This window comes from Schistocerca serialis, chromosome 3 (genome assembly GCF_023864345.2).
Source record: "Schistocerca serialis cubense isolate TAMUIC-IGC-003099 chromosome 3, iqSchSeri2.2, whole genome shotgun sequence".
Classification (NCBI taxonomy): Eukaryota; Metazoa; Arthropoda; class Insecta; order Orthoptera; family Acrididae; genus Schistocerca; species Schistocerca serialis.
Window position 1 is genome coordinate 102,803,988 of NC_064640.1, and position 15,893 is coordinate 102,819,880.

Sequence of the window (15,893 nt, forward strand, 5' to 3'; positions counted from 1 at the left end):
ATGTTTTCACCGTACTCTTTTAAAGTTCTTCCTACAGTTTCTCCCAGGTTCTCAAACATTTTGGCTGTATCAAAGTGTCTGGTACTCACCTTGGTGTCCAAGGGTGATGTCCTTGCCGAACCATTTCAGCACTGTTAGTTCCTCTGCAGAGTGTCAACAAGTCTGACTTCATACGGAGTGCTGGCCCAGCTGCTGATATCTGCCTGACATTATGCCTTGTGCACTGTTCCTGACAGTCTCTCTCCTTTCCTAACAGCCATGCCCCTTATCAGATTAATAAAATTTGATATTCGTGGGAAATGGTTGCTAAACAAATCTAACAATAGCAAAATGTTGTGAAAGTCAGTGAGACAAGTCTTGAAGGTTGATATCGAGTTACCAACTCTTTCATTGTATGTAGTCTTAAAGCTGGCTTTTAACTGTTCCAGCACTTTCTTGTCACAGTGAAAATGGACATAACTGCCTGACTTCAGTTGGGTTTGAAACACATTTAACTCACACTGAAAAGATGTAACAGGGTCATAAGTTGAATAATCAATCGACTTTGGCCTTGTATTTAACATATTTAAATGATTAATTAAGTCAGTCAAAAACACTAAGTCAAATAACCAACACTTATTTCTTAATTTAATTCAGAGATATTTCTGTTCTATCTGATCTGATCAACTAAATTTAGAAACTGCTTCAGCGTTTTATTGCAACTTCACTATCTTTATTTTTGTGTAAATCAAATCATATCAGTATACTCGCTGTCAATGTCTTCATGAAAAGTTTTAAATTGTCTGTGATTGAGACCTTGATACTTTATGAAATTAATTGTTGGAACCACATCTAATGACCTGCTGCACAAACTCTCCTGGTGGATTATACGGTGTAACTGCATGAAATCATCACTGTGCACTCCTAAATACTTCTTTAGTACTGATACAAATCCAGAATTAATTTGTACAATGTTCAAACACTGTTCCAATGAACATATCACTATTACTAGTTTGTCCTGACAGTAAACTCAATCCAATAAAATCTTTGCAAACTTAAAATTCATGAGTGTTTATACCATGTGCAAGCAGTAACAACTGGGGTGTGGAGGTGGTGTAAATTGCTTCATCAACAGCCAATGAAAAGTAAGCAGATTTATTTGAGCAAGTTTTTAATGCATCCTTTATATTTGACACACTGCAGTATCTTTCCTTTGCACAGTCATTCAATTTAGCTGAATGTTCTCGAAATGTTTAACTGATCGTGGGCAAATCTTTTTAGCAGCTATTTTGAAACAATTTACAACAATCTCAGTCCATAAATAACCAGCGACTTTCTGCTATAAAGCAAGATATTTCCAAACTTATTTCTGTTGCAGTTTCTGAATCTTTACCAGGATTTCTGAACATTGCTTGCTGACATGTCAACTGCTGTTTCTAAAATTTTTCTGTTTATGTAGTTCTTTTAGCAACTTAGAAAATTCAGAATTCAGACAATCTTAGTGTCTCTAAGTTGTATTTCTGTGGGAAGGCTACAACACTTTTCCAAGCAAGGCAAACGATGATATTCAGGAATTGCAAAAAAAAAAAAAATATTTTTCAATTGAGCTATTCTGAAACTGCCTCTTTTCGCCCTGTAAGTTGGGGTTTCTACTTGATCCTGCTTTATTGGGTCTCGGTTTCATTTTAGCCAGTGAAGCTTCACAACTATATAAAGAGAAACAAAAATGTCTGTACTGAAAATGTGGGAGAAAGAATGGTTACAGTATAACACTTTCTTATATTATTATTATTATTATTATTATTATTATTATTATTATTATTGGCTGATGAGTGAGAAGTAAATTCTTACAGGTTCAGAGAAAGACGTATAAAACTGTTGCTTACTTTCATCGCAAAAAGTTCAACACATTGATAAGTAGGCTGATGAAGCTCACTGACTAGAATACACAAACCACTGATGACTAAACAAGGTTGTTCCCTACAGGCCCATATTGTAGCTTTTGCTGCAACAACTGCACTCTCGCTGAAGCGTGTACATTCCAAAATAATGTGTCATGAGACAAGATATTATTCCGAATTAGGATCCCCGCCCCCAACACCAGCTAGACTACAGTGGATCAAATGAACTATTCTCAAAATTCCCTCTCCTTTCTGGGAGGGAAGGAAAGATAAGTAAAAAATTTAAAAAAATAAAATAAAAAAATTACAAGAACGAATGGTGAGGGGCAGCCCCCCATCAGATAAATGGCATGCCTCGTTCTGCTTGTGGGTTGTGGTCTGTCATTCCTGCCACAGAGCTACCAAATTGCAGGGAAGCTGACGGCTATGTTTCATTCGCTGTTCCAAATAATCATGGACATTTTCTATGACATTAGGATCGGGTCATTTAATGGATCACTCAAGGTGCTACAGGTTACCTGGATGTTCAACAAACGAGGAATGTATGCATGCAGTCCTGTGACCATGGCTGCTGCCGTCTTTGATGACAGGAGTGTCTACATCACGCACTGAGGTGACTAAAGTCATGGGGTACCTCCTGATATCATGTCAGGCCTCCTTTTGGCTGGCATAGTACAGCAACTTTATGTAGCATGGACTCAACAAGTCACTGTAAGTCTCCTGTAGAAATACTGGAGCTGTCCATAAGTGAGAAAGTGATGCCAGTGTAGGTTTTTGTGCACGAACTGACCTCTCAATTATGCCCCATAAATATTCGATGGGATTCATGTCAGGTGATCTGGGTGGGAAAATCATTTGCTCAAATTGTCCAGAATGTTCTTCAACCCAAACACAAACAATTGTGGCCCAGTGGCATAGGGCATTGTCATCGATAAAAAATTCCATCATTGTTTAGGAACATGAAGTGCATGAATGGCTGCAACTGGTCTCAAAGTAGCTGACCATAACCATTTCCTGTCAATAATTGGTTCATTGAAGACCCAGTCCACTCCACACACAAAAAAACAGCCCACACCGTTATGGAACCTCCACCACCAGCCTGCACAGTGCCTTGTTGGTAATCTCAGTCCATAGCTTCGTGAGGTGTGTGCCACACTATCCCTACCTTCCGCTCTTACCAACTGAAATCTGAACTCATCTTACCACACTCCCATTTTCCGGTCATCAAGGATCCAACCGATACGGTCACGATCCCAGGAAAGGCAATGCAGATGACAACGTGCTGTTAGCAAAGGCACTCACATCAGTCATCTGCTGCCATAGCCCATTAATGCCAAATTTCACCTCACTGTCCTAATGTATACATTTGTCAATATCCCGCATTGATTTCTGTGGTTACTTCATGCAGCGCTGCTTGTGTGTTAGCTCTACACAGCTGCCACTGCTCTTGGTTGTTGAGTGAAGGCTGTCAGCCACTGTGTTATCCATGGTGAGTGGTAAAGCTGAAATCTGGCATTCTTGACACACTCCTGGCACTTTGAACCTCAGAATATTGGAATCCCTAGCAATTTCCAAAATAAAAGGTACCATATGTCTACCTCCATTTACCATTTGACATTCAAGGTTTGTTAATTGCCATCATGTGGCCATAATCATGTCGGAAAACTTTTCACATGAATCATGTGAGTACAAATGACAGCTCCACTAATACACTACCCTTTGATGCCTTGTGTACACAATACTATGACCATCTGTGTATGTGAATATCAGTATAATGGCCTTTTGTGAGCAACCCATCTCCTAATGTCCACTGCATTCTATTCTCTTCGCAGTGTTCACTCCTAAACTGGTTGAGATGGAACTGCACACACTACCAGCAACAATTCCTGTGTTTTGAAACTGAATACCATTGAGAAGATGTGACACTTGTCGCCAGTCCCTGATGGTTAGTATCCTATCATGACTGCTGTTCTTACAACTTGTCATATGGCCACAAGTGGTGTACCATTTCTTATAGACATGTTGGACAGTGCCTGTTGATACCCCATCAAATCAGGCAACTTCATTTGTGATGTGATCATGGGCATGTCCAAACAAAATACAGTAGAGTCTCCATTGTCCGATCTTCGGTTATCTGACCTTCTGTGTTATCTGACCCTTTCACCACGCCAGGCGTGCACCAGCAACCTAACCTAACCTAACCTAACCTAACCTAACCTGACGACAGGTCAGTGACTAACATGTTGTTTGTTGATACTCAGTTCATTGTCGCCATCTGCTACTGCTCACTCCTCAGTGCTAACTTAGATCTGTAGTGGAGTGGACGTGTTGCACTTTGTTTATTGTAAAAATTTGTGGTGATGGCTTCAAAATGGACAAAGCTGGTCATTTCAATGGAAGAAAAACTTAAAGCTTTCAAAAGAATACACAATGGTGAAACTTTATTAAAAGTGACGCAAGATTATAATGTCAGGAAAACAACAGTTGGAGACTGAAAAAGGAACTGCAATGAAATTGAGAAGTGGTGTTCTCAGTGAGCAACCTCAGCTGTTTTGGAAGATCGGAAAACCACGAAAAAAACATGATTATGAAAAAGTAAGTGAAGCTTTGTTCCTATGGTTTACTCAACATAGAGATAAAGGTGTACCCATGTCGGGACCAATTTTGCAGGAAAAAGCCTTAAAGTTTCGTAACGAACTAAACGAAGGTTAACCTGATTTCACATCGAGTGTAGGTTGGCTCGATAGATGGAAGAAAAGATACGGAATTTGACAACTTAATGTCTGTGATGAAAAGCTTTCAGCAAATTTTGAAGCTGTTCAATTGTTTAGGAATAAACTTCATGAGGTATTGGACAAGGAAAACTTAACAGGCAATCAAATTTTTAACTGCGACGAGACTGGTCTCAATTACAAAATGTTACCAGAAAAAACATTAGTATCAAAGGCCGAATAGGCAGCGCGAGGCTACAAACGTAGCAAAGAAGGAGTGACAATTCTTGCATGCAGTAATGCCGCAGCAAATTTGAAAATGAAACTGTCTATGATAGGTAAGGAAAAAAAACGAGAGCATTTAAAAATGTATCTAAAAATGCTTTAGCGGTGAAATATTTAAAAAAAAAAAAAAAAAAAAAAAAAAATTGCTTGGATGAGCTCAGACATTTTTAAAGAATGATTTTTTTAAAGAGTTCGGGCAACAAACTGAAAAGTTTTTGAAAGCCAACAACTTGCCCCGAAAAGCACTGTTGCTTCTAGACAATGCCACTTGTCATCCTAATGAAGATGAACTTCAAGATCAAGATATAAAGGCCATGTTTTTGCCTCCGAATGTCACATCCTTATGTCAGCCTATGGACCAAGGGACCTTAGAGACACTAAAGAGAAACTACCGCAGAAACTTGCTTTCCTCTTTAATTAATGCTATGGACAAGGGAGAAGACATGCTAGAGCAGTTATGCCATATTAATTTGAAAGACGTAGCTTTTGACGTGGCCCAATCTTGGGAGAGTGTTGGAGCAAATACAATTGAAAATCCTGGGAAATTTGGCTACAGGAAAATCAAGAAAATTCTCCAGATGATGAAAATCTACAGCAGCAGACCAAACCAGAAAATACTACCCTGCTTTCATTGTTACGAAAAGTTCTGGGATGTGCTGACGCCACAGAAGATGACATAAATGAATGAATTGTCCAAGATGAAGAATTTGAAGTGACAGATGAAGAAATAGTCAACATGGAAAACAAAAAAAAGAAGACGAAGAAGCGGATGTAGTGAAGGAAAGTGTGCCCAAGATTTCTCACAACGGAGGACACAAGGCCTTAGAAACTGCTTTAAAATATGTAGAGCAACTGGAGGAAACATCGTCTACCGAGGTTTTACTACTTAAGAGATTGGTTGGTTTGGGGGATTAAAGGGACCAGACTGCCATGGTCATCGGTCCCTTTTTCCAAAGACAAAGAACACCCACAGAGAATAAAAACAAGGAACAGAAGAGATCACAGACGATACAGAACAAGAGATACTGAGACAAAGACAAGACAAAACAAACTAAAACCACACAGAGTGTGACGGTGGTTGGCCGACCATAGACATAAAAAAGGAAAGGCCAACCACTTAGAAACACATTAAAAATCAGTGTAAATTCATAGGCCAAAGGCCAGAATCAACACAAAACAATAAAATAAAACAGAAACACTCAGAGTAAATGATAAAATCCCCCTGCCCGAATAAAACGTAAAACTAAGTCAGCCATAGCGGAGTCGTCTGTTAAAAGTGCAGGGAGCGTATCAGGCAGCGCAAATGTCTGCCTGACCACAGCTAAAAGGGGGCAGGCCAACAGAATGTGGGCCACTGTCAAAGCCGCCCCGCAGCGACATACAGGAGGGTCCTCCCGGCGCAGTAAATAACTGTGTGTCAGCCGGGAGTGGCCAATGCGGAGCCGGCAAAGAACTACCGAGTCCCTGCGAGTGGCTCGCAGGGATGACCGCCACACAGCCGTCGTCTCCTTGACAGCACGGAGTTTATTGGACATTGTCAGTTCGCGCCATTCATCGTCCCATAGCGCCAAGATTTTGCGGCGGAAGACTGCCCGCAAATCAGTCTCTGGGAGGCCAACGTCCAGAGATGGCTTGCTGGTGGCCTCTTTCGCCAGGCGGTCAACATGTTCGTTACCCGGGATACCGACATGACCGGGGGTCCACACAAAGACCACAGAGCGGCCGCAACAGGCAAGAGTATGCAGAGACTCGTGGATAGCCATCACCAGACGAGAACGAGGGAAACACTGGTCGAGAGCTCGTAAACCGCTCAGGGAATCGCTACAGATAACGAAGGACTCACCTGAGCAGGAGCGGATATACTCAAGGGCACGAAGGATGGCGACCAATTCAGCAGTGTAAACGCTGCAGCCATCCTGCAAGGAACGTTGTTCGGAACGGTCCCCTAGAGTGAGCGCATACCCGACACGACCAGCAACCATCGAACCGTCAGTGTAGACAATACCAGAGCCCTGATACGTGGCCAGGAGAGAATAAAAGCGGCGGCGGAAGGCCTCTGGAGGGACTGAGTCCTTCGGGCCCTGTGCCAGGTCCAGCCGAAGGCAAGGGCGACGAACACACCATGGGGGTGTATGCAAAGTAGCCCGGAAAGTAGGTGGAACAGTGAAAACCTGAAGCCCAGAGAGAAGCTCTTTGACGCGGACCGCTATTGTACAACCAGACCAGGGCCGACGATCTGGCAGATGGACGACCGATCGCGGGAACAGGAGACGATAATTTGGATGCCCGGGCGAGCTTAGAACATGGGCAGCATAAGTGGCCAGCAAACGTTGGCGTCGGAACCGCAGGGGGAGGTACACCTGCCTCCACTAGTACGCTGTCCACGGGGCTGGTGCGGAAAGCACCAGTGGCAAGGCGTATCCCGCTGTGGAGAATTGGGTCCAGCACCTGTAACGCAGATGGGGATGCTGAGCCATAAGCCACGCTCCCATAATCCAGACGGGACTGGATTAACGCCTGGTAGAGCCGCAACAGTGTAGAGCGGTCGGCGCCCCAGCGGGTGTTGCCCAAGCATCTCAGAGCGTTTAGATGCCGCCAACACGTCTGTTTAAGCTGCCGGATATGAGGCAGCCAAGTCAACCGGGCATCGAAAACCACCCCCAAAAACCTGTGGGTCTCCACCACAGCAAGGAGTTCGTCGGCAAGATAAAGCCGCGGCTCAGGATGGACTGTTCGGCGCCGGCAGAAATGCATAACGCGGGTCTTGGCTGCCGAAAACTGAAACCCATGGGCTACAGCCCAAGACTGCGCCCTACGGATAGCGCCCTGTAGCTGACGTTCAACAGCTGCAATGCCAGTAGAGCTGTAATAAAGGCAGAAGTCGTCAGCATACAGGGAAGCGGAGACAGAGTTTCCCACGGCCGCAGCAAGACCGTTAACGGCTATTAAAAACAGACAGACACTTAAAACGGAACCCTGTGGCACACCGTTCTCCTGGACGTGGGAGGAACTATACGAGGCCGCGACTTGCACGCGGAATGTACGACACGACAGAAAATTGCGGATAAAAATCGGCAGAGGACCTCGAAGACCCCATCCATGAAGCGTAGAAAGAATGTGATGACGCCACGTCGTATCGTACGCCTTCCGCATGTCGAAAAAGACAGCGACCAGGTGCTGACGGCGGGAAAAGAGAGTACGGATGGCCGACTCCAGGCTCACCAGATTGTCGGCGGCGGAGCGGCCTTTACGGAACCCACCCTGAGATGGAGCCATAAGGCCCCGAGACTCCAGTACCCAATTCAAGCGCCGGCTCACCATCCGTTCAAGCAACTTGCAAAGAACGTTGGTGAGGCTAATGGGACGGTAGCTGTCCACCTCCAGAGGGTTCTTTCCAGGCTTCAAAACGGGGATGACAATGCCTTCCCGCCATTGCGACGGAAACTCCCCCTCGACCCAAAGACGGTTGTAAAGATCGAGAAGGCGCCGTTGGCAGTCCACTGAAAGGTGTTTCAGCATCTGACAGTGGATGCCACCTGGCCCAGGAGCGGTATCAGGGCAAGCAGCGAGGGCACTGCGAAATTCCCACTCACTAAATGGAGCATTGTAAGATTCTGGGTGGGTGGTGCGAAACGAAAGGCTCCGACGTTCCATCCGCTCTTTAATGGAGCGGAAGGCCTGGGGGTAATTCGCAGAAGCGGAACTCATAGCAAAATGCTCTGCTAAGCGATTGGCAATGACGTCGGAGTCAGTACAAACTGCTCCATTCAGTGAGAGCGCAGGGACGCTGGCAGGTGGCCGATAGCCGTAGACGCGTCGAATCTTGGCCCAGACCTGCGAGGGAGTGACATGGAGGCCAATTGTGGACACATACCGCTCCCAGCACTCCTTCTTGCCTTGGCGGATAAGGAGGCGGGCCCGCGCACGCAGCCGTTTGAAGGCGATAAGGTGGTTGAGGGAGGGGTGTCGCTTGTGACGCTGGAGCGCCCGCCGGCGATCTTTAATCGCTTCAGCGATCTCAGGCGACCACCAAGGCACAGCCTTCCGCCGAGGGGACCCACAGGAATGGGGAATGGCAGATTCGGCGGCAGTAACGATGCCGGTGGTGACCGATTGAACCACCGCATCAATGTCATCGGTAGAGAGAGGCTCAAAAGCGGCAGTGGAGGAGAACAAGTCCCAGTCAGCCTTATTCATAGCCCATCTGCTAGGGCCCCCAGAAGAGTGGCGCTGTGGCAGTGACAAAAAGATCGGAAAATGGTCACTACCACACAGGTCGTCATACACACTCCATTGGACAGACGGTAAGAGGCTATGGCTACAGATTGAAAGGTCAATGGCGGAGTAGGTGCCATGCGCCACACTGAAGTGTGTGAAGGCACCATCATTTAACAGCGAGAGATCGAGCTGCGACAATAAATGCTCAATGATGGCGCCTCGACCTGTTGCCACTGACCCACCCCACAGAGGGTTATGAGCGTTGAAGTCGCCCAATAGCAAGAAAGGTGGCGGCAATTGGGCGACCAGTGCAGCCAGGACATGCTGCGAGACATCACCATCCGGTGGAATGTAAAGACTGCAGACGGTAACAGCCTGTGGCGTCCACACGCGTACAGCGACAGCCTCTAAAGGCGTCTGGAGAGGGACAGACTCGCTGTGCAGAGTGTGAAGGACATAAATGCAGACGCCACCAGACACCCTTTCATAAGCTGCTCGGTTCTTGTAATAACCCCGATAGCCACGGAGGGCGGGGGTTCGCATCGCCGGAAACCAAGTTTCCTGGAGAGCAATGCAGAAGAAAGGGCGAAGGCTGAGAAGTTGGCGGAGCTCAGCTAAATGGTGGAAAAAACCGCCGCAGTTCCACTGGAGGATGGTATTGTCCATGGCTGAGAAAGGCGTGAAAGGACTGGGAAGGCAATTTACGCCGCTTGTTCACTCACTGCCACCGATTCAGTACCCGGACGAGAGGCATCCATGGCGTCTGAGGGACCAGCGAGATCAAGGTCCTCAGCGGACGCTAGAATCTCGACTTCATCCTCAGGCGCAGAGCGCGAAAGGTGCGGTGGGGTTGGTGCCACCGCAAGTTCTTTAGCCTTAGAGGTCTTTCTCTTGGCCTTCTCTCGCTGAACCTTGGGTTTCACCGGCTGGGAAGGCTTCACCGATTCAGTCTCCGGGACAGAGGAGGATCGTGAAGCCCTACGCCCGGCTGCTGGTGAGGACTTATGCCACTGGTGGCCGTCATCCTTCCCGCTGGGGGAACCCTGGGAAGGGAGCGTCCCAAGGGAACTCTTACGGGCGAGAGTAGCCGAAGAAGTTAGGCGCTTCTCCGGCTGAGAAGCGGGGACGGACGTCCCCGACGGGTGGGAGGAGGTTGCTCCTGAGGTAGGTGGTGCAGGAGCAACCGGTTGGGGAGAGCCCCCCACGGGCAAGGGGGCAGAAGGAGTCGTACTGCTTATCGAGCTGGCTGGAAGTCTCGCAACGGATGGAGCTAGCACAGTTGTTGTAGCAGCTGCATACGAAGATGTCATTCTCACAGGATGGAGTCTGTCATATTTCCGTTTGGCCTCAGTATAGGTCAGCCGGTCCAGGGTCTTATATTCCATGATTTTGCGCTCTTTCTGAAAGACTGTGCAGTCAGGCGAGCAAGGTGAATGGTGCTCCCCGCAGTTGACGCAGATGGGAGGCGGGGCACATGGAGTATCGGGATGAGACGGGCGTCCGCAATCTCGACATGTGAGGCTGGAAGTGCAGCGGGAAGACATATGGCCGAACTTCCAGCACTTGAAGCACCGCATCGGGGGAGGGATATAGGGCTTGACGTCACATCGGTAGACCATCACCTTGACCTTTTCCGGTAACGTATCACCCTCGAAGGCCAAGATGAAGGCACCGGTAGCAACCTGATTGTCCCTCGGACCCCGATGAACGCGCCGGACGAAATGAACACCTCTACGTTCTAAGTTGGCGCGCAGCTCGTCATCAGACTGCAAAAGGAGATCCCTATGGAAAATAACACCCTGGACCATATTTAAACTCTTATGTGGCGTAATAGAAACGTTAACATCCCCCAACTTGTCACAAGCAAGTAACCTGCGGGACTGGGCGGAGGATGCCGTTTGTATCAGTACTGACCCAGAGCGCATTTTAGACAAGCCCTCCACCTCCCCAAACTTGTCCTCTAAATGCTCTACAAAGAACTGAGGCTTCACGGACATAAAAGATTCCCCGTCAGCTCTGGTACAGACGAGATACCGGGGCGAGTATCTTTCACTCTCATTCATAGCCCTTCGTTCCTCCCATGGTGTGGCCAGGGAGGGGAACGATTTGGGGTCATACACATTAGCCTTGAATTGAGCCTTGGAACGCTTAGAGACTGCTGACGGCTGGCCGCCAGCAAGAGATGATGTACCACGCTTCATTGCGGGTCATCCGCCCTGATGCCACCTACTCCGACCAAGGGCCCTCCCCACGGGCGCCACCCAGCCACAGCAAATGCCACCTGGCAGGATGGCCATTGCCGGGAGTCCCGATGCCCCAGGGAGATGGGCATCTACTCCTTGGCATACGTGGGGAGTGAACGGCGCAGGCATCAGTAGAGCGATCCCTGTGTTGTCAGGGGGCTACAACCAAGAGGGTACATGGCGACCCCACCACAACGGACTGGCTACCGTGCTGGATCTTAGGTGCAAAAATGGCCAAGGTCGTCGTCACAGTTAAAAGAAACACTGCAGAGTGCAGCGAGGTAATCGCCCATGAGATCGAAAACGAGCGGGACACCATCGCAACGACGAGAAAGACGGCAATAGGTCTAATTGCACGAAAGATACAGTGCACCATGTAAGGTGCCCTTCCCCAATTGGCTCGCTCTTCGGAATAATTTGGATAGATGGAGGTCAAACCTGAGAGGGGACCATCACATAAGGCCGAAACGTTTGAGACTCCTTTTAGTCGCCTCTTACGACAGGCAGGAATACCGCGGGCCTATTCTAACCCCCGAACCCGCAGGGGGATCCGACGTAGGAACAGAATGGCAAAAGAGTGGAAGATCACCAGAAATCAGGCCACCAGGAGGCTGCTCAATCGTCTACAGAGAGAACTGAAGGTGGCGCTCAATGAGCACAGAAACCAGCAATGGCAAAACCGCCTCACAGCTCTCAAAGTAGACGATCATACACTATGGCAACCAACCAAACAGTTTACAAAAAGACGCGCTAGGATGCCGCCACAGCACGGCGAGCGGGGACAGGTCTACAGCCATGCTGGGAAGGCCAACGCCCACGCCGACTCCTTCGAGAAGCAGTTTCAAACGGCATAACCTCAGGATGAAGAGCATGAAGAGGTAGTCAGTCGTCAACTGGCTGTCTTCCTCAATGCTGAGGAGGACCCACAGGACGAACCCATACTTTTTGCCCCCGAGGACGTGGCAAGAGTAATCAGGTATCTCCCTACAAAAAAAGGCGCCAGGGCACGATAGTGTCACAAACCAGTTAGTCAAAAAAACTCCCACCCACAGCGATCACACACCTCGCGAACGTCCACAACGAGATTACTCGTTCCCAGCTTGTTGGAAACATGCGGAAGTGGTCGCGATACACAAACCAGGGAAAGACCCTCTATTCCCGCAGCACTACAGGCCGATTAGCCACTTGCCAACTCTTAGCAAGATCTATGACGCCTCCTGCTAAGACCCATACAAGAACATATTACCAGAGAGCAAATTCTGCCGGATTTCCAATTTGGGTTCCGGCAGAACCACTCTGCCCCACAACAGGTCATGAGAATGGTTGAAGCAGCCACAGAGGGCTTCAACCACAGAGGCTACTGCAGGATAGTGCTACTAGACATAGCCAAAGCCCTTGATTCAGTATGGCATAGGGGGCTACTCTACAAGTTGTACACACAAGGGTTCCTCGGGAGCATACTTCAGCTGATCAAAAGCTATCTCACGAATAGGACTTTCTCCGTCAAAGTAGAAACTGCCACCTCCACCAAAAGGCATATTCGTGATGGGGTGCCACAGGGATCGGTCCTGGGACCTGTATTGTACAGTTTGTACACTACGGACACTCCAACGGCCCCCATGGTGCACAATGCACAGTACGCAGACGATACAGCCTTCTACACGAGAAACGCGAACAAGGACCTGGTCATCCGTAGGCTACAAAAGGTTTTAGATGACACAGAAACTTGGGCCTGTCGCTGGCACACCACCATCAATTCTGAGAAGATGCAGGCAATGCTGATTACCTGCAGACTCGGAAGGCGCGAACCTCCTCAACATCCCCCTCTCCAGCTTCACCTAAATGGAACCCAACTCCCCTGGCGCAGAACTGCCAAGTACCTTGGCGTAACCATGGACTCTCGTCTTACGTGGAAACCCCACATAGACGAGGTCCACAGGAATTTACTACTTAAGAGACTACGTGATTTAGTGGCAAAAAAACGGCAAACAGCAGGCAAACAAAAGATGATTACTAACATCTTCACACAGTAAATATCTATTCAGTCTAATTTGATTTGTATTGTATTAAATGTTTAACTCATTTGGCCTACTTTAGTTTAATTTTTATGTTTTTTTGTATTATTTTCCGTGTTATCCGACCTTCCCGCTTATCTGACCTTGCCGCGGCCGGTTTAGGTCGGATAATCGAGACTCTACTGTAGCTCCTTTCTGCCATTTTTCACTTCCACCCATCTTGTTGTGCCAGTTCCATAAAAGTGACTGGCACATACACACTGCTTTGCCCAGTTAGCTTATTAACCAAGTCCCTTCCTAACAGAGCACCATTGTTTCTAGTACTACCATGAGGAAAGTGAATATTGGGTTTGCCCATAAGTACAAGCTTTTTTTTTTTTTTTTTAAATTGAAAGTGTTGTGTGAAAATAAAATGTTCTGGCAGTGTTTATTATGTTCTTTGACAGAGCATTATGTGCTATACAAAACAGTGTGATTAGTTTTTTATACTGCTATACTTTGTTCTTTTAAGGATATTAAAATGGAGAGTCAAGTTGACACACAAAAACATTTTCAACACCTGCCTTCTGCATTTATTCTAGGTGCCAAAGACACAGAAGCTGCTCGAGAGATTTGTGACTGGAATGGCAAAGAAGTGATGCCTCTTAGGATCACGCAAAATTGGTTTAAGCGATTCAAAGACTGCCATTTTGACCTCAAAGATATGCATGATCCAGCACAAATTTTAGAACCAAAAATTGGATATGGAAATTTACTTACAACAAATGCAATGAACCAACAATGATATCCAGTAAAAACGATCTAATCAGCGACATGGTGTTGTTCTACAACACAACTATTTCCTCATATTGTCAAGGTGTCCATTCAAATGTTTGGCTGGGACGTGCTGCCACATCCTCCGTATTTGCCTGAATTGGTGCCTTCAGATTTCCATCTGTTTCAATCCCCCTCTAATGTATTGCATGGCATTTCACTCCATAGTGTTGTGGAACTGAAGGCTAAGCTGGAGTATTTCTTCAAGTGGAAACCAGGCGACTTCTAACGTCATGGCATTAAACAGCTTATTGGAAATTGGGAAGAAGTTGTGCACAACAATGGAGAGAACATTGATTGATTTGTTGTTCATATCCTGTTTATTTTAGTGGAAACCTAAACGTAAAATAGATCACGACTTATGGGTCAACCCAATACATACGATGGACCACAAACCTGATAAACAGTTTGGATCCAATGCTAAATCATTTAATTTGGTATGCAACCTTAGTACGTTTTGTGTGTGGAACAAATCACATGAAGCCCTGGATCCGAGATATTACCAAATCATTGTTCCATATAGCACTGATTCTGTGTTTTGGGATTTATTTTCATGGGATGGTTTGCCTTCTGGAGAAACTGAACCACCAACAATCAAGTGAGAAACAAAAACTAGACACATCAAGACAGCAGATAACTCATTCCCTACTGGTCGCAAACAGGACTCTGCAGGAAACTGCAAAAACATGAACTTAATCTTTCAGTAATGTTTTCTTTAGGTTTAAAGAATATTAATCACTATACAAGTGAATAAAACACCAAGAAACATTTTTAAACACATTTGACCAAACCACGCAGTCTCTACAGTTATTTCAACTCTTTGTTCTGGTTTCGCAGCAGTCAGTCCCATTACAACTACTAAAACATTTATTTATTTATTTATTTATTGACAGACTTACCTTCCATTGTATATGTCTTGCCAGTACCAGTCTGCCCATATGCAAATATTGTGGCATTGAATCCATCAAGCACACAAGAAACAAGTGGGCGCACAATCTCTTCGTATAAATCTTCTTGCTGAGAACTAAAAACCAATTTTCACTCATTTATTTAAAGACCACAAATTGATTATAGCTGCACAAGAGAGTAATTAAACATAAAAAGGTGAAGACAGGTACAACGTCTTCAGGTATGCAGCAGTTAACCTTAAACTGAAATGCGCTTTCATGTTTCACACAGTTCTTACAGAAATAATTTTGTATCTACTATTACTATTTACTATTAACAATGCAGAGCAACACCGGAAATCTTAGCCAGAATTGAAAATGATTAACTATGTCAGTGAAATTGCACTGAATACAGTGCCTGACAAAAAACGTAAAGCATCCACATGGCGAGGAGAAATGAAACGAAATTCCTGAGTTCAGAGGGTATGTGATGTCATTTCAGTGATTACAATATTGAGTCAAATTTACAAATAAATTGGCAGAATGAGCCCACTTTACCAGTTGCACTCCTCCTGGCCTTGATGAATGTGCCTATTCATATGGGAAGGCTGATCCTCTCCTGGGACAGGCTGGCACACAGCTGTTGTAACTAGCCTTCGACATTCTGGGTACTAGCACTGGGACAGAACTGATATCCAAGCTGGTTCCATTTATGTTCTGCAGGGTCAGATCTGGGAATCTTGCTGGTCATGGAAATACCGCAACGTTACACAGACAGATCACAGGGATACGAGCCATGTGTGAATGAGCATTGTCCTGATGCAAGAGAGGTAACACATGG

At 46.3% G+C, this 15,893-nt stretch overlaps 1 protein-coding gene across 2 annotated transcripts in view; it reads right to left on the reverse strand.

The window, feature by feature from the left end:
• LOC126469772 (kinesin-like protein KIF3B) overlaps nt 1–15,893 on the reverse strand; it is a 136,733-nt gene that overhangs the window by 88,606 nt on the left and 32,234 nt on the right. For both annotated transcript variants that reach the window (XM_050097002.1, XM_050097003.1), the window contains one exon: nt 15,065–15,189. In XM_050097002.1, coding sequence (XP_049952959.1) covers nt 15,065–15,189 — 125 coding nt within the window. The remainder of the gene's footprint in view (nt 1–15,064; nt 15,190–15,893) is intronic.